The sequence below is a fragment of the Zootoca vivipara genome, chromosome Z (assembly GCF_963506605.1).
Source record: "Zootoca vivipara chromosome Z, rZooViv1.1, whole genome shotgun sequence".
Classification (NCBI taxonomy): Eukaryota; Metazoa; Chordata; class Lepidosauria; order Squamata; family Lacertidae; genus Zootoca; species Zootoca vivipara.
This window is the reverse complement of record NC_083294.1, coordinates 16851631-16875004: the sequence shown is the minus strand read 5'-3', so window position 1 is coordinate 16875004 and position 23374 is coordinate 16851631. Positions and strand designations below refer to the sequence as shown.

Genomic DNA, 23374 nt, shown 5'->3' with positions numbered 1-23374 from the left:
GAAAGGGAAGCAAGAATAATAATGATATCCTCCTTCCAGACAGAAGGGGTGTCATGTAAGAAAGGCCATCAACCATCAACATCAACACCTACCCACCCATTCTGCCCAGTGGTACATCCTCAGAGACTGGGAGCAAGGAGATACACTGCTACTGAACATGGAAGCTCTCTATTGAATTATCATACCTTTTACACACACACACACACACACACACACACACACACACACACACACACAGGCCTCTCCCCCATGCATCTCACCACATTACACATTTAGATGGCTGATCCAAGTTTTAATCTTGCTTAGCGTATTGTGATTTTAACTTTTTGAAAGCCTTAAACTATTGTCCATCTTTTCTTATTGTTTTGTCTTTTTTGTAAGCTCATATTGAGGCTGTTATCTTTTTAGGATCAATCAGTATAAATGATATGAAAATAAATAAATAAATAACCCAATGTTATAGGCTATTTTGCTAAATTCTGCTGAGATTCCATGGGCTGTAGCCTATTATTTTCAAACTCAATGGGCCCTGTCCCATTTCTCTTCAATGTTTAATGTTTTATTATTTTTTGTATATGCTGGTACAAATAGTAAAATCATTATTATTACTCAGAGTAGACCCATTGAAATGAATGCACGCAACACGCTCAGGTCTGCTCATTCTCATTGGCCTACACCAAGCAGAACTTAGGCCATGACCCTTTCAACTCAGAGTTACATCCCTAAAAAAAATATTGCCATTCTAAACTATTTAGCTTTGATTCCTGCATTGCAGGGGGTTCATTCCAAGTCTAAAATTCTATTATTCTAACCACTTGCATCACTTGCAGGATAGGACTATCCCAGCCCCACCCACTGACCATGATCTGAATGTAAGACTTACCGGGGTCCCTTTCTCACCAGCAGGGCCCGGTGGCCCTTGTGGTCCAGGCCGCCCTGGCAGACCGATGGGGCCGGCTGAGCCAGCAGGACCTCGCTCACCAGGAGAGCCCTGGATGAGAGGATGGAGAGAGGGTTGGTGGACATTCAACAATGAGACAAAGGCTGCTATGAAACCATCAAAAATAATGTGCGTGTAAATAGCATTTGCTGACTTCAGGTTCAGTGATCTCTTTCAGGTTGCTTGCAGACCTGGAGCCCTCTTTAGTGAGGGGATGGGGACCAGAGCGTAAGAACACTCTCCCCTCCTGTGGCTTCCAGCAACTGGTACTCAGAAGCATTACTGCATCCAACAGTGGAGGTACAACATAAGAAGATCTCTTCTGGATCAGGCCAGTGACCATCTAGTCCATTCCCTATTCTCACAGTGGCCAACCAGACGTCAGTGAGAATCCTGAGCAAAAGAGCACTCTGTTGTTTCCTGTGGTTTTCAGCAACTGGTATTCAAAGTATTACTGCCTCTGACTGTGTAAGCAGAGCATTGCAGGTACAAAATCTGTATGAGACAGTTGCATATTCCTGCATTGCAGGGGGTTGGACTAGAATGATCCTCAGGGACCCTTCTAATTCTACAATTCTATGCTTTTATACTTCTAAAAACTACTGGTTCTCAAAATAGAAAAATTAACATCCATAAACAATGTATAACAGCTTTTTAAACATCATACCATTACACTGAGACCAATGTCAGTTACCTACATGATGTAAAAAGTTACCTAAATTACATTAAGTAGTGGACAGCGAGACTAATAACATAGTATTGAGAAGAAACTGAACTGCAGCAGGATGTAAACAGCACTGGTTGTGACAAATGCAGGTCAAAACCAAAATCACAGCCTTGTTACACCCTCTACATAAGGGCTACTCCACCAGCTTCCTAATGGGTCAACAGACGGCTGGCTCTCAAACAAGAGTAGAATCCCACTTTCTCTAGAACGAATGCAGGAAAGCCAGTCCTACCAAAGAACCCAGGGCCAGACACCAGATGCCACAGTTTAGGTGCAACAATTTGCTTTGAATAGAAGATAAGCAAACAAAGAACTGAACAGTCTGCAGCTAAAGTGGAAGAATTTGGCTGTTGGCAAATGTGAAGATTCAATGCAATTCTAAGATTTGTACTTACTGCTGGGCCTGGGGGTCCAGGAGGTCCTTCATTGCCCTTCAATCCCACAGGTCCCTGCAGGCAAGAAGATGGGAGAGAAAAGGGAGAAAGGTCACCCAAATGGAAAATTAGCAGATGACCAAGCAGGCTTTTATTAGGGGAAGTCAACTGTATACCAGGGCTTTTCCTTAAACCATTTAAGAGAGAAATATGCAGGCACCTCCAAGAAATATTTAAATGATGTTTTTGTCTATCTGACCTCAGCCTTTGATATCACCAACAAAGCTATGCTCTGGCTCAAATTATGGAGGCTAGGGATGGATAGTCGGTTGGTGACCATAATTAATAACCTGTGCACTGGAAATACAATGTAAGTTAGAGTAGACAGGCAATGTCAGCTGTCAGCTGTACAGTCAACAAAAGTGTAAGGCTTGCTGGCCCCTTTTTTGGTTATCATATATGTGAATGATATCGTTGTCCACTCATCCCATAGAGCTACCCTTCCAGCATTCATAGGCTCACAGAAAAGGGACATATTGATGTACACCAATTATATGGTTCTGTCATCTCAGACTCAAATTGGTATGCAGAAACTATTAAAATTGTTGGGGGGAAATTAGCAGAAGGCAAGCGTGATGCTTCCAACGCAAGTCTTGTTACTTACGATTGGACCAGGAAGACCCCTATCTCCTGGGAATCCTCTCAGACCAGATGGACCATCTTTTCCAGGAAGGCCAGCAGGACCCGGGTCACCCTGCAAGGAAAGGTTCAAGGTTCAGAATTGGAAGGAGAAACTCATTGCTTAATTGCACAGTTGGATTTTTTTTTTAAAACAAAACTTTTGTTGTTAACATTTTGTTTAAAATGTGAGGATTCAAATGTTAAGAACAGAAATTAGCAAAATAAAAATAATAAACAAAATGTATTAAAAAAAACCAACAAATCAAGAGGCATTTTTTAAAAAAGCAATTCCTATTCCTTGGGCCATTTTTTAAAAAGTTTCTTGTTTAAACAGAGAGAGAGAGAAATCAAATTGATGGGGGACATCATTAAGATCTCCCCTATGGTCAATACAGACCAATCCTACCTGGGGAGGGGCTATAGCTCAGGGGTAGAGCATCTGTTTTGCATGCAGAAGGTCTTGCTCAGGTTCATTCCATGATTGCATCAAAACAGACCCACCTTTGTTCCTTCCTTTCCAGCTAACCCAGGAAGTCCTTGTTCACCTGGAGGTCCAGGGGGCCCTGGATGGCCACGCTCACCCATTGGACCAGTTTCCCCAGTAGGACCCTGCCAGGAAAGCATAGATAGTAATTAAGTGCACAGAAGGAGACACTTATTTTCCATACGACACTGAAAGCAAGAACAACACATGCAAAAATACTGGAACTGGAGAGAGGGAGCTTGATCTGAGAAGCACATCAAGTGCTGTGGTTTAGCAAGAGTAAGTAAGTCCCAAGTGCTGCAACCTTTTCACACCTATAAAAGTCTGTGCATATTTCTATATTCTGCCTAAGGACTGGGGTTGTTTTAAATAATTATGCAATCTGCAACTGAATGAATGAATACATCTATGTACAGGTGAAACTCAGAAAATTAGAATATCGCCGAAAAGTGCATTTATTTCAGTACAGTAATGCAACTTATTATTTTTAATTTTCCTTTTAATTTTTACAAATGCTTTCTTTTGGAAATTCCACAGTAATCAAACAAATAGTTACAATCATACGAAAATAAACAAAAATGAACTTCGCTATTACATTTCATTAATTACATTCCATTTATAATTAACCCACCTAACGGCAAATAATTACAATTACAACAAATCAAAGCTTGACATATCTTGCTTTGCAGGTCATGCATCTATCTCATATATTGGTTTCACCTTTTAAACTGCGTTACTGAAATAAATGCACTTTTCAACGATATTCTAATTTTCCAAGTTTCACCTGTACATCTTTGTGGTCCCGACCTTTCTGCTCCCTTAGCCACTCAGACCAGTGGAGAGGGAGCAACAGCACTGAAAGGGCCTATCCACTTTTCCATTTGTCCCAAGTTTTCTACTGCTTGTTGCAGTGCAGATTAGTACTGCCACAAGTTTTGTCTGGGATTCTGGGTCCTCATGCCACACCTTCCTCCACAACTATTTCAAGGAGGCACCTGTGGAAACTCACAATATCCTGTCTATCACTGTTCCACTTTTCTTCCTTCTTAACCACCCCTTTCTCTGCCCCCTTGTGCCACAGCACTGCAGTGCATGCCCTGCTTTTTCTTTTTCAGAGGTTGTTGAAGTCCATTTTGTTCCTGTTCACAAGCACACAATATCATACAATAATAATAAGACAACAACAACAACAACAACAACAACAACAACAACAACAACAAAATACTGCCACTTCTCTGGAACCCCCAAGGGGAAGTCCAACAAGAACAAGTTAAAAATAGACTGTAATTTGATTAATATTAAAGGAAGACCACTCACATAGCCCATAATGTAAACATTTAAGGTGTCAACAGCACAGAGTGCTGACCGCTGCTGCAGCCAAGGAATGGGGAGCTACTTGGATGGTTTACGTTCCCGTTATTCCCCATTTTTGCATTGTGGTCACACATCTGATACTATTGGCACTGGAAAGGGAAGCTGCTTTCACTCTCACACACGTACACATACGGTATATGTGCAATGCCCACATGAGCGCAAAAGGGGAGCACTTTTGTAAATAATAATAATAGTGTAGGGCAGAGAACTAGAAGTGCACATCAAGAGGCTCTTGAGATAACTGGAAATTTTTACACAAGGCATGGGCGGAGACAGAAGGGGGAAGGTGAAAGAGGAACACCTTCACAATGTTTCACAAGGGAAAGTGTGAGTTTTTTTTCCATTCAGGAGCCCCCCCCCCCCAAAGGAATGGATCAGAAGGAGAACCAATTTCTATTTGGGTTTTAATGGGTATTTCGTTTGTTCTGTAAAAAAATCATTTTTTGTAAAAACAAAACACAAACGGTTTTCGCATTTCTGCGTTGGGCTAAGAAATGATAAGCTTTCAGATCAGTGCTACTGACCCGATGCAAATTATAAGAAAGCATGAGACAAATGGAAGTGTGGGCAGACCCCTAAGTGTCCCGCCCTGCATCTCACAAAGGAAAAGCAAACATCACAAAACTTCTCATTGACTCCATTAACAATGCCTTGGCAACGATGCTGTTTCCAAAGATTACACTAATTATGTTTTAGCATATCCAAACAATAATTACCAGGCAGTCGACTTTTACACCCCAGAAAGCAGACACAAACATGGGCTTACAGAATTAACTCTGCCATTAATCCGACAGGGTCTACTAATTGCTAGATAATTGGATAGTTGGCAGCTCTCCCTGTATGGTTGGGAGAAGGAAATTGGCAAGAGGATAGGGTTGTTTGGGGTGGGTGGGGAGGGGATGCTTACCTGAGGACCGACAACTCCTGGAGGCCCAGGGGGACCTGTCTTGCCTTGGAAACCCTGTTTGAAAAAAGTAAATAAGAAATTGCTGTTTTAAGAGAGCAGTGGATAGCTAAATAAATTGCTAATCTGTTATCATGGAAGATAATGATCCAGCTGAAATTGATTAGCTTATTTTCTTCCAATAAGTTTTCTTATCGTCTTAGAAAGAGGGAGAAATCCCAAAGGACTTGATACATATGATCATTTACGCTTGGAATGTAGGTTGGTGCAAGATTCTTGGAATTTAATTTTGACAGAAATGATAGATATTACTAAAGAAACTATTGTTTGTTGTCCAAAATTAATCTTAGTGAATATTTTTGATAGTACCAATGTAGATATACTGTCAAAAGAATTGGTCTTATGTATGGTGCTGGAGGAGACTCTTGAGAGTCCCATGGACTGCAAGAAGATCTAACCTATCCATTCTAAAGGAAATCAGCCCTGAGTGCTCACTGGAAGGACAGATCCTGAAGCTGAAGCTCCAATACTTTGGCCACCTCATGAGAAGAGAAGACTCCCTAGAAAAGACCCTGATGTTGGGAAAGATGGAGGGCACAAGGAGAAGAGGATGACAGAGGACGAGATGGTTGGACAGTGTTCTTGAAGCTACCAACTTGAGTCTGACCAAACTGCGGGAGGCAGTGGAAGACAGGAGTGCCTGGCATGCTCTGGTCCATGGGGTCACGAAGAGTCAGACACGACTAAATGACTTAACAGCAACAACAATATGACAGTAGAACAAATTCACTCAGAAGGTGGGAGACTCTCTTTCATTGGGGATTTTAAAGCAGATATTGGATGGCCATCTGTTGTGTACGATCTAGTTGAGATTCCTGCATTGCAAGGGTTTGACTAGATGACTCTCAAGGTCCCTTTCAACTCTACAGTTCTATGATTCTATAATATTGGCAGCTCAAATAGTAATTGTAACTCAGTGGAAAACAGTGCAAATTCCGACACTGGATGCTTGGTGCCACTTACTCTGGAATATAGCTAAAATGGATTTAAATTTCGAGATGGACCAGAACCTCCAGATACTTTTAATATGATTTGGCATTCCTTTATGACATATACAATAGAGCCATCATTTTCAAGACAGCCTTGTCACCAGCCTGGCAAATCTGGAACTAGACTTGATAATTAGATAACATTGATAGTCTTTACTTAAGAGTGACCTTGCTATTTTAACTCATGTGCAAGTGGACTCATTCTAGCCGCCTATTTTGTAGTTACGTTTGTCATATTTTGTTTTCATTTTAGTCTGTTGCTATAACTGTTCTCTCTGTTTTATATACTTTATAAAATGAAACTTAACACACACACACCCCAAAAAAAATCCTGCAGGAGATAGTGATAGGGAAATGAAATGCGACAGAAGGAGTATCTAAATATTTGCAGGTGGTCAGATGGGAAAGCAGATTATATGAGGTTCAAAAGTTTGGTTGTTACTGAACCGAAACTTTCCACAGATTGGAAGGTGTATGAATCAAGTGCATCAGAACTGATGGTTTGCACCAAAACTCCTCCAAACCCAGCACAATTGGCTGGTAATGATGAGAGTTGGGGTGCAACTCAGAAGGGCACCAGCTTTCAGCAGAGGAGGCTGGTTTAGACTGTAAGACTCTGATGAATGAGCTCTAAGAAGAAAAAGGGAATTGTAAGAACATAAAAAGAGCCTGCTATGGTAGATCAGGCCAGTGGCCCATCTATTTCTGCATCCTATTCACTTAGTGGCCTAACAGATGCCCTAATGGGAAGCCCACAAGCAGGACCTTAGCAGAAGAGTAAAGCCATAAACTCCTGTTCCCAAGGAGGCAGAAATTCTTAGTTGTCATTTAAGGAAGAATGGTGGCAACCGGCTACAACCCAACCAAAGGAACACTGATGATGGTGCTATGGCCCACATTCCCCCACTCATTTTATTGTCCCCTGAAAACTGCTGAAATGTCCCCTTTTTATTCCTTCTGAATAGGGTGCACAATAGAGAGGTTGCCTGTTGATATACCACTGATTTTCAAATAATGTCTAGGGGGACCCTTAGTTGTCTATCAGTGGCTCCTCACAATGAAAAGATCAGCAATGGCAGACAAGGCCCTATAAAGATTTATTAAGTGCTATGGTTGGTGTTTCAATATATCTTGAGTGCCATGGTTCATCTTCCAAGAGATCTTTACCACTGCCGTGGGTGGCATGCCAAGATATATTGAATCCCATGGTTGGTCTTACAAGATATAATGAATGCCATGGTTGGCCTTCCAAGATATCTTGACTGCCACAGTTGGTCTTCCAACACATATCCCCAGCAGAAAGTTGAACTCTCATTCTGCAGTGGACCATGCCCAAGAATCCTCTGCAAAGCACACAAATACACAGAACACAACCACACATCAAGTATCTATCAGTATGGGGAATATCTTTGTATACTTACAGTTTCACCTCTCTGCCCAGGATGTCCTGGCAACCCATCCTTTCCTGGTGGACCCTAGAGGAGGAAAGAAAATGCTAAGAGGACACAGCCAGCATGATTTTCTTCACATACAAGGTGTGATGAATCCAAGTCAGTGGGTTGTCTTGTAGGAGTTTATAAAGCTCTGTTTTGGTTTACTGGGTGCATCGGTGGGTCAAGGGCAGATGCTTCTCTCCTTGTTGTACTTACTGGTGGGCCTTTGGGTCCAGGAAAGCCAGTAGGTCCTTGGGGCCCTGGAGGACCCTTAGAAACAAAAGAACACAAGAAAGTTAGTGTTGCCACCTGGTGATGCTAAAGCAACCGCCTCTCACTTGGGGGTGGGCTCTAGAGCAAGGAGTGGGGCAGGTTTGGTAGAACCTCAAGATCCATCAATCAGAGGTAAATGCATAATTACAGCAGAGGGAGGCTCTTCTGTTGCTGTTACTACTACAACTTTCCTTCATAAGAACGTAAGAAAAGCCTGCTGGATCAGGCCCATGTTCCATCTAGTCTAGCATCCTGTCCCAAAGTACAATTCGAGGACAAGAGTCTTCTCCCCTCCTGAGGTTTCCAGAAATGGATGTTTAGAAATGTTACTGTCTCCCTCCATGGAGGCAGAGGATAGCCATTGTGGCTAACAGACATTGATAGCCTCCTTCTCCTCTGTGAACTCCATTTTAAAGCCATCTAGGTTGGTGGCTATCACTGCCTACTGTGGAAGCAAGTTCCCTAGTTTAACTATGTGCTGTGTGAAGGAGGACTTTCTTTCCTCTGTCCTGAATCTTCCCACATTCAACTTTACTGGACGTCCACAGGTTCCAGTGTCAGGAGGGCGGGGGGAACCTCTCTCTATCCTCTCCCCCCTGCTGTTTTACGAACTTCTACCAAGTTGCCCCTTACTGCCTAAAAGTCCATGTTTATCTCTCATCTAAGCTCCTGTTTCAGTCTGTTTTTTTCTTACCCTTTCGCCTGGAGGACCAGGGGGGCCATCACCGCCAGAGTTGCCCTTTTAATGAAGAAAAAACAAGGACATTAGAATGAGAGGGCTACCAAGGTCACAAGGGCAGAAACATCAGTTTGAGCACACAACATAGATCTGGGGGGAGGGTGTCTGGAATCCCAAATACCTTGGGCCCTGGTTTTCCGGTGATGCCTCTCTGACCACGTTCTCCTCTGGGACCCTTGAGAAGAGATAAGGAAGGAAACTTGTTACAGTGTGACCTGTCTGATGATGCAAAAACTGGCCCAAAAGCCAATCCCAGAGAAGCCAAGAAACAGGAAGGGACAGGGTGGCTTACCGTTGGACCCCGCTGTCCTCTTGGTCCAGGTTTACCAGGAGTACCCTAGAACCAGGGAAAAAAAAGAGGTGACCTTAAATCAGTTGGGACAGAGTACCTTGAACTCTAACTCATTGGAGGTACTCAAGCAGAGGTTGGATGTCATGGCACTGTCAGGCATGGGATGTCCCAAGTGAGGAATTCACTTTTTATCACCAAAACTCTACTTACAAGTTAGGGAAAGGCATGTCCATCAGTTGTATGCCTCTCAGCTACTTCTAGGTAGGCACCCAATGAGGAAGCTGCAGCAAAAGAGAGGCGCTTCCCCCTGACCTCAGCTTATGTGTCGGCCCCACCCAAGCTGTGCGCAAGCAGACGAAGATTCTGCTTGCGTGTAACCTGTTTCTGCTCCTCCTACTTCAATCCTTTTCTGGTTCCAGGAGACAGTGGAGTAGAAGAGATAAGGGCAGGTGGAAGAGGTGTGGAAGCTCTTGACTTTACACTTGCCTGACCAATCTCTCCCTCCTCCTGTACCTGTTCTTCACTCTCCAGTCCTGCAGCTTCTTCCACCCCTGACTCTTGTCTCCTGGCTGTTACAGGCTCCCCCAGCCAAACTGACAACATCCTCTCCCCTATCTGGATTGCAAATGTTTGCAACCGACTCTGAGCAACCGAAATGTTAATGAACACTCTGCTCCATCATATCAATTCAGTCAAATGCTACTCAGGACAAAATGCAAGATTACTGTCTTGAATTCTGTTGACTTTCAACGGATTAGAGGAGGGTGACCAAGATGATCCAGGGTCTGGAAACTAAGCTTTATGGGGAACGGTAGAGGAAGTTGGGTATGCTTAGGCTAGAAAAGAGGAGACTTAGAGGACATATGTTAGCCATCTCCAAATATCTAAAGGGCTGAAAAATGGAAGTTGGAAAAAGCTTGTTCTCTCCTGCTCCAGAGGGTAGGACCAAAACTAATGGATTCAAGTTACTAGAAAGGAGCTTCTAACTAAACATCAGGAATAACTTTTTGAAGGTAAGAGCTGTTTGACAGTAGAATGGACTCCCTCAGAAGGTGGTGGACTCTCCTTCATTTGGAGGTTTTTATGAAGCGTTTGGATGGTCATCTGTCCTGTCTTATATAGTTAAGATTCCTGCATTTCAGGAAATTCAACTAGATGAGCCTCAGAGTTCCTTCCAACTTTGTAGTTCTATGGTTCTATGAGCTGGGCTGGGCTTCAGACAGTTGCAGTAGAGTGGTGCTTTTGCTGATAGTTTTCCTCACTGCATGGCATTTGAATTTGTCCCATGATTCAGCAAGGAGAGGGTGTCATTTCAAAAGACACGACTCAGTGGAATGAAAAGCTGCCCAAAGCCTCCCCGGGCTAGGGGGGTGGGGTGGGGAAGTAATTTGTGACTAACAATCAAGGGTTGAAAATTGTGCACCAGAAAAATAAGAGCAGCCAGGATCGCGGGGGGGGGGGGAAGTACATGGCCCCCCTCCCGTCCTCAAGTTATGTAAACTAAATTTAGACGGCACAATATTAACATGTTGAAAAGCAATTTATACCTCCTGCATTCCGATCAAGCATGCCTGTTAGAAGCAATTTGAATTTAAATGAGAGCAAAAGGGAAATTTAACGCTGTCCATGCTCTCTCATTGTAGCATAGGTGCTGTTGAAGAATATGAGAGCCCCCACCCACACCCAACTGCCAATTGGTCTCATAATTATGGAAATGGAGTTTGCTTTGCACTTGGACAAATAAACACAAAGCCTTTTAACCAGCCCCTCGGTGTTATCCTAATCACAAGGGATCCTTGTCACGTCCCCTTACTCTTTGATTTCCCCATTCTCAGGTGTCATAAACATGCACTGGAGGAAAAAAAATGAGGGTTTCAGAACAGGGCAAAGAGTGATGTGGGTTTCACTAGATGACCCGTGGGGTCCCTTCCAACTCTACAATTCTGCAATAGGAATGAGTCGAGCATTGGCATAAAAAGAAGAAGAAAAGACTCTTACCCTTCCTCCTTTCTCACCATTTGCTCCTGGAAACCCTGGAAATCCAATGGAGCCCTGAAGGGAGAGAAAAAGAGCATGCAGGATGTCAATGTGAATTCCAAGACCATTCCTTAGTTTGTTTTAAACACTTATATTGACTTACATAGTTCTCCTCCTCCCCATTTTATCCTCACAACAACCCTGTGAGGCAGATTAGTCTGAGAGGCAGTGACTGGCCCAGGGGGCTTCATGGCCTAGTTGGGATGTGAAGCCTGGTCGACCTGGTCCTAGTCTGACAATCTAGCCATGAACCATACTGGCTCGACCCAGCACCCTCACAAAGCAGTTTATAATCCCATCTTCTCACAAAGCAGCTTATAATCACTAAAATGCATCAGATAGCGATCAGTAAAACACTACAACAAAGTTACTGAATCCAGGAAACAGGAAATTATGTTCACATGTGGTGGGGCTGTAAATATGTACAATTTCTTTGACAAAGGGTATTTAAGGAGATAATAGAAATCACTGGGTTAAAGCTGACCAAAAGTCCAGAGGTAGCATTATTATTAATTTACGAAGGGGTGGAAGGTTCACAGGCTATGAAGGACTTGCTCACAAATTTATTGATAGCTGCACAAATTATTATAGCTAGGAAGTTGAAGGGGAAAGCAGAATATAAAATGGAAGAATGGTATAAAGAGGTGTGGGATATAGCTATGAATGATAAATTAACATGTGCCATTAAATTAACATATGCCATTAAGGTACGACTGGGAATATGCACGAGAAATGATTCTGAGGAGATATGGAGGGTGTTTGTAGAATTTGTACTGTTAAAATGGAAAGGGGTCAAACCATCACAAGAGGTGTTGAAATTTTGGGAGGTTTTATAGTTACAATGGAAGGGTCTCGGTGGTGGGGTGCACATTTTTATTCTTATTTATTTATGATTATTACTTTGTCGTAATAAAACAAAAATCATTAAAAGAAAAAAAGAGTTATTGAATCCAATTGCAACAGGACAAACAAGGAAACGGTAGAGTCCTCCAAGAGCAAGGCATGGTGAGGTGAGGTGGCCCAAAGGATTGCCCAATGTAGTAGTCAAAACTATTTGTTGTTGTTGTTTAGTTGTTTAGTCGTGTCTGACTCTTTGTGACCCCATGGACCAGAGCACACCAGGCACTCCTGTCTTCCACTGCCTCCCGCAGTTTGGTCAGACTCATGTTGGTAGCTTCGAGAACACTGTCCAACCATCTCGTCCTCTGTCGTCCCCTTCTCTGTCATGCCCTCCATCTTTCCCAACATCAGGGTCTTTTCCAGGGAGTCTTCTCTTCTCATGAGGTGGCCAAAGTATTGGAGCCTCAGCTTCACGATCTGTCCTTCCAGGGAGCACTCAGGGCTGATTTCCTTCAGAATGGATAGGTTTGATCTTCTTGCAGTCCATGGGACTCTCAAGAGTCTCCTCCAGCACCATAATTCAAAAGCATCAATTCTTCGGCAATCAGCCTTCTTTATGGTCCAATATTATCTAGCTCTGATTCCTGCATTGCAGAGGGTTGGACCAGCTAAGCCTTGGGGCCCATTTTTTTATGATTCTGTGAAATATATACAGGCAAGGAACGAATCTTCCTGGTTAATTATATCTCAAACATCAAACAAATCTGCCCCCCACCCAACAAGCATTAAAAATAAAGAATGAAACACCATGCTTTAAAAAAAATATCAAAGAAAAACAACAACATTAACATTGCTCCAAACACATAGTATCTCTAGAGGCTGTGATAAAATATATGAGAAAGAGAGAGAGAGGGAGAGGGAGGGAGGGAGGGAGGGAGAGGTGGGGGAGGGAGAGATTTCTAATCAAAGCACAGGGTATTTCTCATTTTCTTAAAAAAAGAGAATTTTTGGACACCCACTCAAAATGAAAGTGAGCATGGGGTTGGCACCCCCTTTTATCCTAGAAATGGGGCCACCACTTTTATGCTATAGTGGCACTGGCTTTGTAATCATTATCCTTAATTAATTATCCAACAGTTTGAATGGAGAGTAATATGGGAGCCTGGCTTTGGTGCTCTCCTTCTTAAGACTGCTCAGAGTGGAAGCACAGAGAGGGAGGCAGTCGATGCTGGCATCAAAGGGTTTCCTCAGAGCGCCTACAGCAGCATCACCCGGGATGCTTTGATTCCTTAGTCCCCTGGTACCCTGTCGGATCTCTCGTGTGCACTCCTGGTGCCTGGAGCAGCATCCCTGCTTAATAATTTAAGGTTGATGAGGCAGCTTGAATGCTACGAGCTCTTGTCTCGAAGAGGCATTTATTATGAGCGTAAATTTTCCTAGAGATTTGCAAAAGGTTTGCAGGCTCTGAAGATCTGTTTATTTAAAATTGCTTTTGTGTTTAAAACTGGGGAGTGGGGGTGGCGTAGCTAACTGCAAAGCTAAATGGCAGCATAATCTTACGTCTCTGAACACAACAGGGTGAAAATTGCATTGAGGGACAACCATAGGCTTTGGTACAGCAAAAAAATTATACACTGATGGACATGGGAACAGTAATAATTCAAGGATTTTGAGGATCTAAACGCAAGTCCACACATTTAGCTCTAATGTCTGAACAAACTCAAGGCTCAATATCTGAGGACTCAGACAAGGCCTCAGACACTTATATGTCTAATGGGAATGGTTGCCCGCAAAATGGCAGGAAAGTGGCAGCGGTTATGGAGGCCAATAGAGACTCAGGTGCCTACATAGACAGAATTTGCCATGCCCTAACGTGTGACTAGACCACAGCATTAGCACCGTTTTCGCAGAAATTTGAAATCCTTTCTAATTAACCAAAAGACAGCTCTCAAACTACAAATGTAGTGCAACCACTAATCAATCTGATATACAAATAATGCATAAGGCCACGGAGGATTGTGCCCTGAAGCTCGAGGAACAACCAGACAGAAATAGATGTAATTTTCCCCCAAAAAAACACAGGCCTACCCAGAGAATCGGGAAAGGAGAGATGTGGCTCAATTTCTGGTGGATTGGATACTTACTTTGAATATAAATAGTAAAGGTAAAGGGACCCCTGACCATTAGGTCCAGTCGTGACCGACTCTGGGGTTGCGCGCTCATCTTGCATTATTGGCCGAGGGAGCCGGCGTATAGCTTCCAGGTCATGTGGCCAGCATGACAAAGCCGCTTCTGGCAAACCAGAGCAGCACATGGAAACGCCGTTTACCTTCCCGCTGTAGCGGTTCCTATTTATCTACTTGCATTTTGACGTGCTTTCGAACTGCTAGGTTGGCAGGAGCTGGGACCGAGCAACGGGAGCTCACCCCGTCACAGGGATTCGAACCACCGACCTTCTGATCAGCAAGCCCTAGGCTCAGTGGTTTAACCACAGCGCCACCTGGGTCCCCTTGAATATAAATACCACCATGTCAATAACATATGTGGAGAGGGCACACAGAGTCCCTGGAGGCCAAAACAAAATGGGTGAAGCCTCGCGTAATATTGTCATCTGTTTTAAGCATTATAGACTTTACCATATTTAAAGCACTCTGTAACATCAGGGTCTTAAAATATGAAGAATCCAGCACTGCCATATTTCAAGACATCAATCTGGTCTGGTCAGTCTCGCCCAGCAATGAGATTTTCACCCTTATACAGCTGCCCTGAAGGAGGCTGGCATTGCCTACCATTGAGGCTTTCCTTTCAATATTAACAGCTCAGCAGTTAACAACTCAGTGTGTGCTGAGTGACAACCAACAAGCTGAAAATATGCCAAAAGATCTTCAGCTTTCAACATTGATTAACGTATCTGACGGTGCCCTCCCACAACTTAGAAAAAGGCAATCTCCCCTGGAACGTCAAGAGCAACAGGAAAAACAGGACACCACACACTTGATCACAATACTCTCTGTTTTATTCACCTATCAAGAGTGCAGTTATCCAGTGTCAACATATTTAAGGTACAGTACTTGTATTTGTGTTTATCATCCTGTCATGGGAATGGAAGGCTTGGAGTAAAGCTGATAGCCCCTGCTTGCTCCCATGATTGCCTGGGCATTTGTGCGGCAGATCTCCACTGCTCATGTGATTCCGCACAAGTGGAGCTTTCTGCTCCCAGGGCAGCTAAAGGTTGCATGTTTGGCAAGGTTGGTTCTGTATCGTACCAATTATGATAGTCCGGTGTTTGACGAAAGCCTCCAGGAAGGTCCATTGATACTTTGGCAATTGGTGAAATATTCCAAGAAATCTTCCCTGTACTCCTCCTAACAATCCTTCACAATCCTCTATAGAACTTCATCTCTCTTAAGTGTGCCTTTTGTCAGAAGTGCAAAGGGATTATTTGAATCAACCAATATCCCAACAGGAAGTACAGGAAGCAATAAAAAGACTAACATTGGGGAAATCACCAGGACCAGAAGGCTTCTCAAGGGAAGATTATAAGGCATTTGGAATGGAGCTCTCACTCTGGTAAATTAGACTATTTAGTTCAATTTTAGATTGAGATGAAATTCCCCATACATTGTGAACCTCAGAACTGACCCTATTGCTGAAATCAGGGACTCTTATAGACCTATTGCTCTTATTAACATTGATGCAAAACTTTTCACGACAGTAATGGCCAAAAAATATAATATTTTTATTGGACAATATATTTCAACTGGCCAAACTGGCTCTATCTCTTACAGGACTATATTAGACTCAGTAAGGAGAATCCTTATTGTTATTCATGAACTCCACACACAAAACTCCTCTGGAACTTTAATTTCTCTCGATTCCTTAAAAATCTCTGACAGAATTCAATGGCACTTTAAAAAAATATTTATTATCTAAATGACAAGGAAGAACTTCCTGACAGTAAGAGCTGTTCGACAGTGGAACTTGCTGCCAAGGAGTGTGGTGGAGTCTCCTTCTTTGGAGGTCTTTAAGCGGAGGTTTGACAGCCATCTGTCAGGAATGCTTTGATGGTGTTTCCTGCTTGGCAGGGGGTTGGACTGGATGGCCCTTGTGGTCTCTTCCAACTCCATGATTCTATGACAATTTGGTAAGCAATTCCTGCATATGATCAATCAATTTTACCTACAGTCCAACACCATCATTACAGTAAATGGGTATGACACCAAACCCATCCACCTCAATAGGGGCACTTGTCAAGGTCGCTACTGCTCTTTGTAGTGGTTATAGAGGTGCTTGCCATTCATTTGTGGGCAGGTGCAACTATTTAGGGTGTGAAAATTAGAAATATTGAGCACAAAATTAGTATTATGTTCACTGATGACACTGGTTAATTTTCTGACTCTCTTAATGCACTTCAACCACTCAAAACACAACTGAATGCATTTCATGCAGTTGTAGAACTGGAAATAAATAATGCAAAATCTGCCATTCTTCCAATTAACTTACCCACAATGACTTTTGAACAACTAATATCACAATCAGAATTGAGTATTGCCCACAGTGCCTTTAAATATATTGGCATTAATTTAACATCAGAACTTAAGCATCTTAGTTGCAGAAACTATAAAACCCGCTAAAAGATATTTCCCAAGAATTGGCGAAATGGAAGCATTCAAATCTCAGTTGGCTTGACAGGATAGCTGTGATTAAAATGTCTATTCTTCCAAAGTTCTCATATATTTGTTCAGGTTTTGCTCATCTATATTCTCTCTTCTCTGCTTAAAAATGGCAATGAAAGCTAATTCTATCTGTCTCATCCAGGGGGGAAAATCTAGAATAAATTATGAAATGTCATTTAGGCACAGACCTAAGGGAGGTTTTGGAGCATTTCGGATTAAATCTCTGATCCCCTTGATTAGGGAACAAAATGACATTCCATGGGTGCAGATCGAGGCCCCTCCCCCTTCCCCATCAGTAAGGGCACTTCCTTTCCTAAAACTATCCTGGACAGAGTGGAGAAAGATCCACACCCCATTTGTAAAGGCAATGCTGCTGGAATGGAGGGACTGGGACACAGTTCTGGTACCCAAGCTCTCACCATTGGCCCCACTGCTGGACCACACATCATTCTGATAGGAGGATAAATACGGACAATTTAAAAAGAAACTTGTGAAGAGAGGCATCTATCAGATACAAGACCTTCTTCCTAGAGGTATAACAATCTCTGAAACTTTTTAAAGTGAGCATCCCAAACAGATAATTCTCCACAAACGAAACAAGGCTTACCTTGGGGCCAAGTCTCCCAGGGTATCCCGGTAACCCAGGAACACCAAGCTTGCCCTGTAGAAACAAACCAATATTTAAGAAATGAAGAAAACAGGTTTTATTCGGGGAAACTCTATATTTAACCTAACTCCAGAATTAGCCTTTATGCTTACACAAAACCAAAAGCGGACTTGTATCCATCATTCGTCTTATTCAGAACAGGGTGGCGCAGTTGTACCCAGTGCAAGCCTTGCTCAGAGTAGATCCACTGAATTTAGTAGACATGACTGCCTTAGAGCCATTAATTTCAATGGGTCTGCTCTGAGTAGGACAAGCAGACCCATTAAAATAAAAAGAACTGACTAACTTTGGTTTGTTAGATTCAGTTCATTTGCTTTGACTAAAACTGTGACACAGGTCAAATATTTTTGGGGTGGGAAGGAATCCCTAGCTTTGGGGCATGATCCAAAATGAAGACTAGGCCAGCATTGGATGGGTGAATGATGGGCAGCCCTTTCTCTACCAGGGTAATCCAAGAAATGGTAACAGTAATAACAGAATAGGCTTTGATCCACCCCTGGTCTCCTGAATCCAGAGAGTCCTGCTCGGAAAAGACACTGCCAGTGGCACCAGTAAAATGGCCCAGGTAGGATTTGGTACAGTATATCTCTTAACTAGCAGGAAGTCTGATTGGAACAGACATAGATGCTGTGGAATAAATCCTAAATCCTAAATTCCGACTGTTCAAAACCCTATCACAGAGCTTTCCAAACTGTGTGTCATAGGAGTGCTAGGCGAACGCTCCCCACACTTCTCCTGGAGCAGGAAAGCTAGAAAGGGGTTAGTTTAACCTCCAGTTTGCTAGTAAAACTGGACTACAATGCCGTGAAATGATGCATGTCTAAAAAGTGTGCCGCCAACATGAAAAGTCTGGAAAGCTCTGCTCTATCATAACTCATCACATGATCCACAGTACCATTCACATAGTGCTCTTACTTTTTCTCCTGCAGGGCCCAGAGGACCAGGGTCGCCATTGGGGCCTCCGCGACCCTTTGGTCCTTCAGGGCCATCTTCGCCTCGTGGACCTGGGGGTCCAATTTCCCCCTGTCAAGAATCAGAAAAGAGGTGAATTTCTTGATCCTTTAGAAAGCCCATCACACACTCACCATTAACCTGCAGGTTAATTTTTAAGGGTGATGTTAAACAGAATTGCAAAACAACAACAACACCCCAACTTCTTTCCGGAGCAGAACTCAAGGCAGCTTACAGCTAAGAATACAAAACACATATAAAACACAAAAAGCCTAAAAAGCAAAGATCATCATTAAGCAGTAATTAAACTTTAACACAATTAAAACAATATAAAAATATCTATTAAGATGCATATAATAAAAGACTGCACAGCCCTATAAAGAGCCTGTTCCTTTAAAAACAGTGACCCCATAAAAAGCCCTGTTGGAATAAAATGGTCTTCACTGGTGGCAGAAGGACAGCACTGAGGGAGCCAGTCTGGCTTTTCTAGAGAAGGAATTCCAAAGTATAAAAGCAGCCACTGGGAAGGCCCTCTCCCACATCCCTACCAATTGTGCCTTGGCAATGGACTGCCAAGGTGTCAGTTTTCAGCCCTGGCCCAGACCTGGAAATGGAGGTCTCCAAGGAGGAGGAGGAGGAAGTAGATGAGGACCCTTCCCTCAGCAGATCCCACACTACTAGAAAGCCTAAAGAGCCAATGAATCCATAAATCCCGGCCCCATGACTGGAGATCCCATCTTCAACTGCCTGCAGCTCCTGGGCCACATGTTAACATAAGTTATGTGAAAGTCACAGCAACAAAACATACTTCCTATTCTCCAACTTTCAGGCCTTGTCTGAAGAAGGGAGTGTCAGATTTTTCACTGCCTAGAGAAAAACTGTCCCTTCCCAGAGGATCTGTATACCTTCAGATGAATTTCAGAAGCAGGAAGTGAAAGCTTGTGTCTCTGAAACACTCTGGAATGCCTCGTTCTTGCAGGCAGAATAAGGGGTTATTCTAGGGTAGCAACTCTGGGATCTAATCCCAGTGGCAACCTCAGTACCATGACCAGCTTTGAAGACCATGTTTACATAAAAACTCACCCTGTCTCCTTTGATGCCCATGTCGCCCTTGAAACCTGGGAAGCCATCTTCACCCTGGATGAGGACAAATCATTATGATTAATTACCCTGGATGAGGACAAATCATTATGATTTGTCCCCAAGGTCCCATAGCGGGGGACAACTTTAAAATACAGTATTAAGAACAATTTAAAAAGACTTACAAAATTAAGGTGGATCCTAAAAATATACATCTCAAGTGCCAAAAGGCAGGGAAGAAGTGCATCTTCAGCATCCTCCAGAGGCTATGCAATGAAGGTGCCAGGCACACCTCTATGAGGAGGGACTTCCATAGCTTAGAGGCCACCACAGAAAAGGCCCTCCCTTTGCCACCCCACCCCCAGCAACTGAGAGTGGAGGAACTACCTCTGCTGATTTCAGCACCTGAGAGGGTCTGTAGGGAAGGAGGATACCTTTCAGATATTTGGGGCGTGAGTCGTTTAGGGCTTTAAATATCAGTATGAGCACCTTTCATTGGACCTGGAAATGAACTGGCACATAGTAATGGGTTGGAGACAATGGAGAAGTGTGCCAATGCAACTGATTTAAAACAGGGGTTGTGAGAGATGCATCACATATTAAAGACTACAATTCCCATCATTCCTTACCACTGGGGTTAATTGGAAGTGCTGCAGTTTTGGGGAGATGTATCATATTACCTACTGCTGATCTTCAAACTTTCCTCTACCTCAACAGCCCATGTTGCCTGTCTACTAAGGATGCCTGCCCTGTAGCACAGATTTCCTTCCTGAAGGACCCCCAATAAGCTACTGAGGAACCCCAATTTTCTTTTTATTAAACCCACTACTCAGGAGAAGTGATTCTCTGCCCCCATCTCCTCAAAGAGGCTTTTATCTCCCACACAGAGGTAAGGCAGGTAACATTTCGGCCCAGCGGGAAGAAAGGAAGGCATTGTTTCCACAGCAACCAGGTCCTGCCTGGGGCAAAGGAGGACCAGCTAGTACTGTGATGATTAAAAAAAAACCCACAGCAACAACATAGCAGTGTGCCCCTCCTCACTCTCCCACCTCCCAGAAATAAGCTTCTGTAGTGTAAGGCTATGTTTTCTCAGAGGAAAACCTTTGGCCTGAACAATATATCCGATCAATTTCTGTGTAGGAACCTTGTCGAAGGCTCCCTACCGTTGCCTAACCCCCCCAACTAAAAAACCCAGGGGTGCCCTCTGTCTGTTCAAGCTGCTGAAGGCAGGACTGTCAGTTCAACTGATATAAATACCAGGAACTTGCCGGCACTCCAGCAACAAATTATTTTCATCGAGGCCATCTCGAGCCAGTCTTTTCAGAGAGAGCTCGAGGACAGCACTAATATTTCTTCCAGGTTTTAACCGCAGACTTCCAATCGATAGTGTATCAAGTCCTAAAGCAAGCCTGTCAGGTACTAAAATGCGGATGTGGTAATGAAAAAACAACATGGGGGGAAGGTTTGTGGAGGCTGCTGGTAGCTGGGCTTCCTGCTTATAATTGTCAGATTTCCCTGTGATGGACTATGGGCATGAACAAAGGGAAAAGTGAGGGAGATTTAAGGCTTGGACCAGGTTGGAATATTACACAGCCTCTGCTCATCCTTCGGGAGAACATAACTGTGTACCTGAAAATATACAGAAAGCCTCCTTGTCAAAAAAACCCTTTAAACACAGCATTTTAATAGATGTTGCTGCTGCTGCCTCTGGCTGTTAAGTCCTTTGCACATGCCAAATTCCCAGGGAATCTCCTAAGCTCGTTTTGCAAACAGCATCACTCAGAAACATCTATAGCTGTAATTGGGACTGTTGCATCGTTGTGTGTGTGTGTGTGTGTGTGTGTGTGTGTGTGTGTGTGTGTCAGGTTCCCGCTCTGCAAAGAGAAAATATGAAAGGAAACCTCTGTGTGTTAAGACCTCCAGGTTCCATAGCAAGGAAATTCTGCATTGAGGGTTATCATGCAAATTAATCACAGAAGTCTGCATTTAGGGATACAGGCATTGCAAAAGTTCCCCCCTCCTCCACAATTTGGGTTTGTTTTTTTGTTAGCAAGGAATAGGAAAGACTGTCAATCAGGGATGAGGAAGCTTTTTTGGCACGAGGGCCACATTCCGCTATGGCCAGCCTTCTGGGGGCCATGTCCTAGAGAGAGTGTCATTTAGCTAATGGGCATTTACTCACCTTCTCGCCCTTGGTTCCTTTCAAGCCACGGATGCCATCAGCTCCCTTTGTGGGGGTGGGAGGGAGAGAGAAACAACATCAAAATAAATTAGTAAAGTCTGCACAGAATGGAGGTGGGGCAAGAAGCATGACTTGTTCATTAGTGAACTCCTAGTGAACGCAGGAGGCTGCCTTATATGGTGTCAAAACATTGTCGTTTCTTGCTCAGTATGGTTTACACTCCCAGAGGTTTCAGGCAATGGGAATTCCCAATTGTACCTGGAGATGTCAAAGATTGAACCATGGAACTGCTCCCACTGAACTATGGCCATTCCCCTAAAATTATATATATATTAAGATTCTAGTTCTCAAGGTTTAATTATTTATTGCACTTCTACCCCACCTTTTCTTCCCAAGAAGCTCAAGCTAGAATACAAGGTTCTCACCGTCTTCATTTAATCTCCAAGACAACCCTGTGAGGTGGCTTAGACTGAGAGGCATTGACTGGCCCAAGGGCACTTAGTGAGCTGCATGGCTGAGTGGGGATTTGAGCCCTTGTCTCCTAGGCTCTCTAACCACCTCACCACTACTGGCTCTGAACAGCCGAATTTAACAGGAAGCTACCTTCTTCTGAGTAAGGCCACATGCCCTTCTAGCTTAGTACTATTCACACTAACTGGCAGTAGCTCTCCAGGGTTTCCCAGCCCAAACTGCAGATGTCAGGGATTGAAACTGGAACCTACATGCAAGGTAGCTGCTCTATTGCTTAGCTGTGGGTGCTTCTGATGAACATAGGAAGCTGCCTTCTACTGAGTCAGTCCATTGGTCCATCTAGTGTGGTGTTGTCTACACAGACTGGCTCTCTAGGTTTTCAGACAGAGGGCATTCCCAGCCCGAGGTAGAGGGGCTGGGGATGGAAGCTGAGGCCTTCTGCATGCAAAGCATATGCTCTGCCACTGAGCTATGGTCCTCCGCCATGAAGAGGAGGGAGTATCTGAAGAAGTGTGCATGCACATGAAAGCTCATACCTATGACAAACTTAGTTGGTCTCTAAGATGCTACTGGAAGGATTTTTTAAATTTTGTTTTATTTGAGATGAATTTGACATTCTCTTCATATAGCATCAGGCTACAGTGTAGCTGAAAGAGATAGTCAATTTCATGGAAAGCGACAGCATAATCAACGGGTCTACTCTGAGTAGGATATAACTAAAAGTATCCTAGATAACACAACACAACAAAACAAAACATATTGGGCAATGTTTCAACTGCTGAAAACATACATCAAGAGATGCAAACATTCAAACACACAGAGAGGAAGAGCTTGGTCTTTTGAAAAAAATGATGCCCTAAAAGTCAATTGAAGAAACAGGTTGTGTATTTTCCCAATCTTTACTCAAGAAAGATTTTTAAAAGGCACAGCATTAATTGAAGGAAGCGTGCAGAATGATTCTACTCAAACCCATGGGATCTCCAGTGAATCATTAAGAATATGCATTATTTGTTTAACCTGAAATGTATTAGAATATAATTTAAGAATAGGCACTCCTGTTCTTACTTTGCATCTAGAGTGATATAAAGTTTGCAGGGTTGTGCTACTTCACTTACCAACTTGCTTAGGGAGTTCAGGTGATTTTTAATATGTTTTAGTATATTAATACTAAACAATAAAATCAAGAATACTAAAAAATAA

The 23374-nt window shown here is 43.2% G+C and overlaps 1 protein-coding gene across 2 annotated transcripts in view; it reads right to left on the bottom strand.

The window, feature by feature from the left end:
• COL5A1 (collagen type V alpha 1 chain) overlaps positions 1-23374 on the bottom strand; it is a 193569-nt gene that overhangs the window by 35638 nt on the left and 134557 nt on the right. For both annotated transcript variants that reach the window (XM_060270186.1, XM_060270185.1), the window contains exons 28-42: positions 21704-21748; positions 19525-19578; positions 18406-18513; positions 17431-17484; positions 11269-11322; positions 9271-9315; positions 9100-9153; positions 8934-8978; positions 8183-8236; positions 7955-8008; positions 5488-5541; positions 3224-3331; positions 2706-2795; positions 2063-2116; positions 884-991 (exon numbers count right to left, since the gene is read on the bottom strand). In XM_060270186.1, coding sequence (XP_060126169.1) covers positions 884-991; positions 2063-2116; positions 2706-2795; positions 3224-3331; positions 5488-5541; positions 7955-8008; positions 8183-8236; positions 8934-8978; positions 9100-9153; positions 9271-9315; positions 11269-11322; positions 17431-17484; positions 18406-18513; positions 19525-19578; positions 21704-21748 — 981 coding nt within the window. The remainder of the gene's footprint in view (positions 1-883; positions 992-2062; positions 2117-2705; positions 2796-3223; positions 3332-5487; positions 5542-7954; positions 8009-8182; positions 8237-8933; positions 8979-9099; positions 9154-9270; positions 9316-11268; positions 11323-17430; positions 17485-18405; positions 18514-19524; positions 19579-21703; positions 21749-23374) is intronic.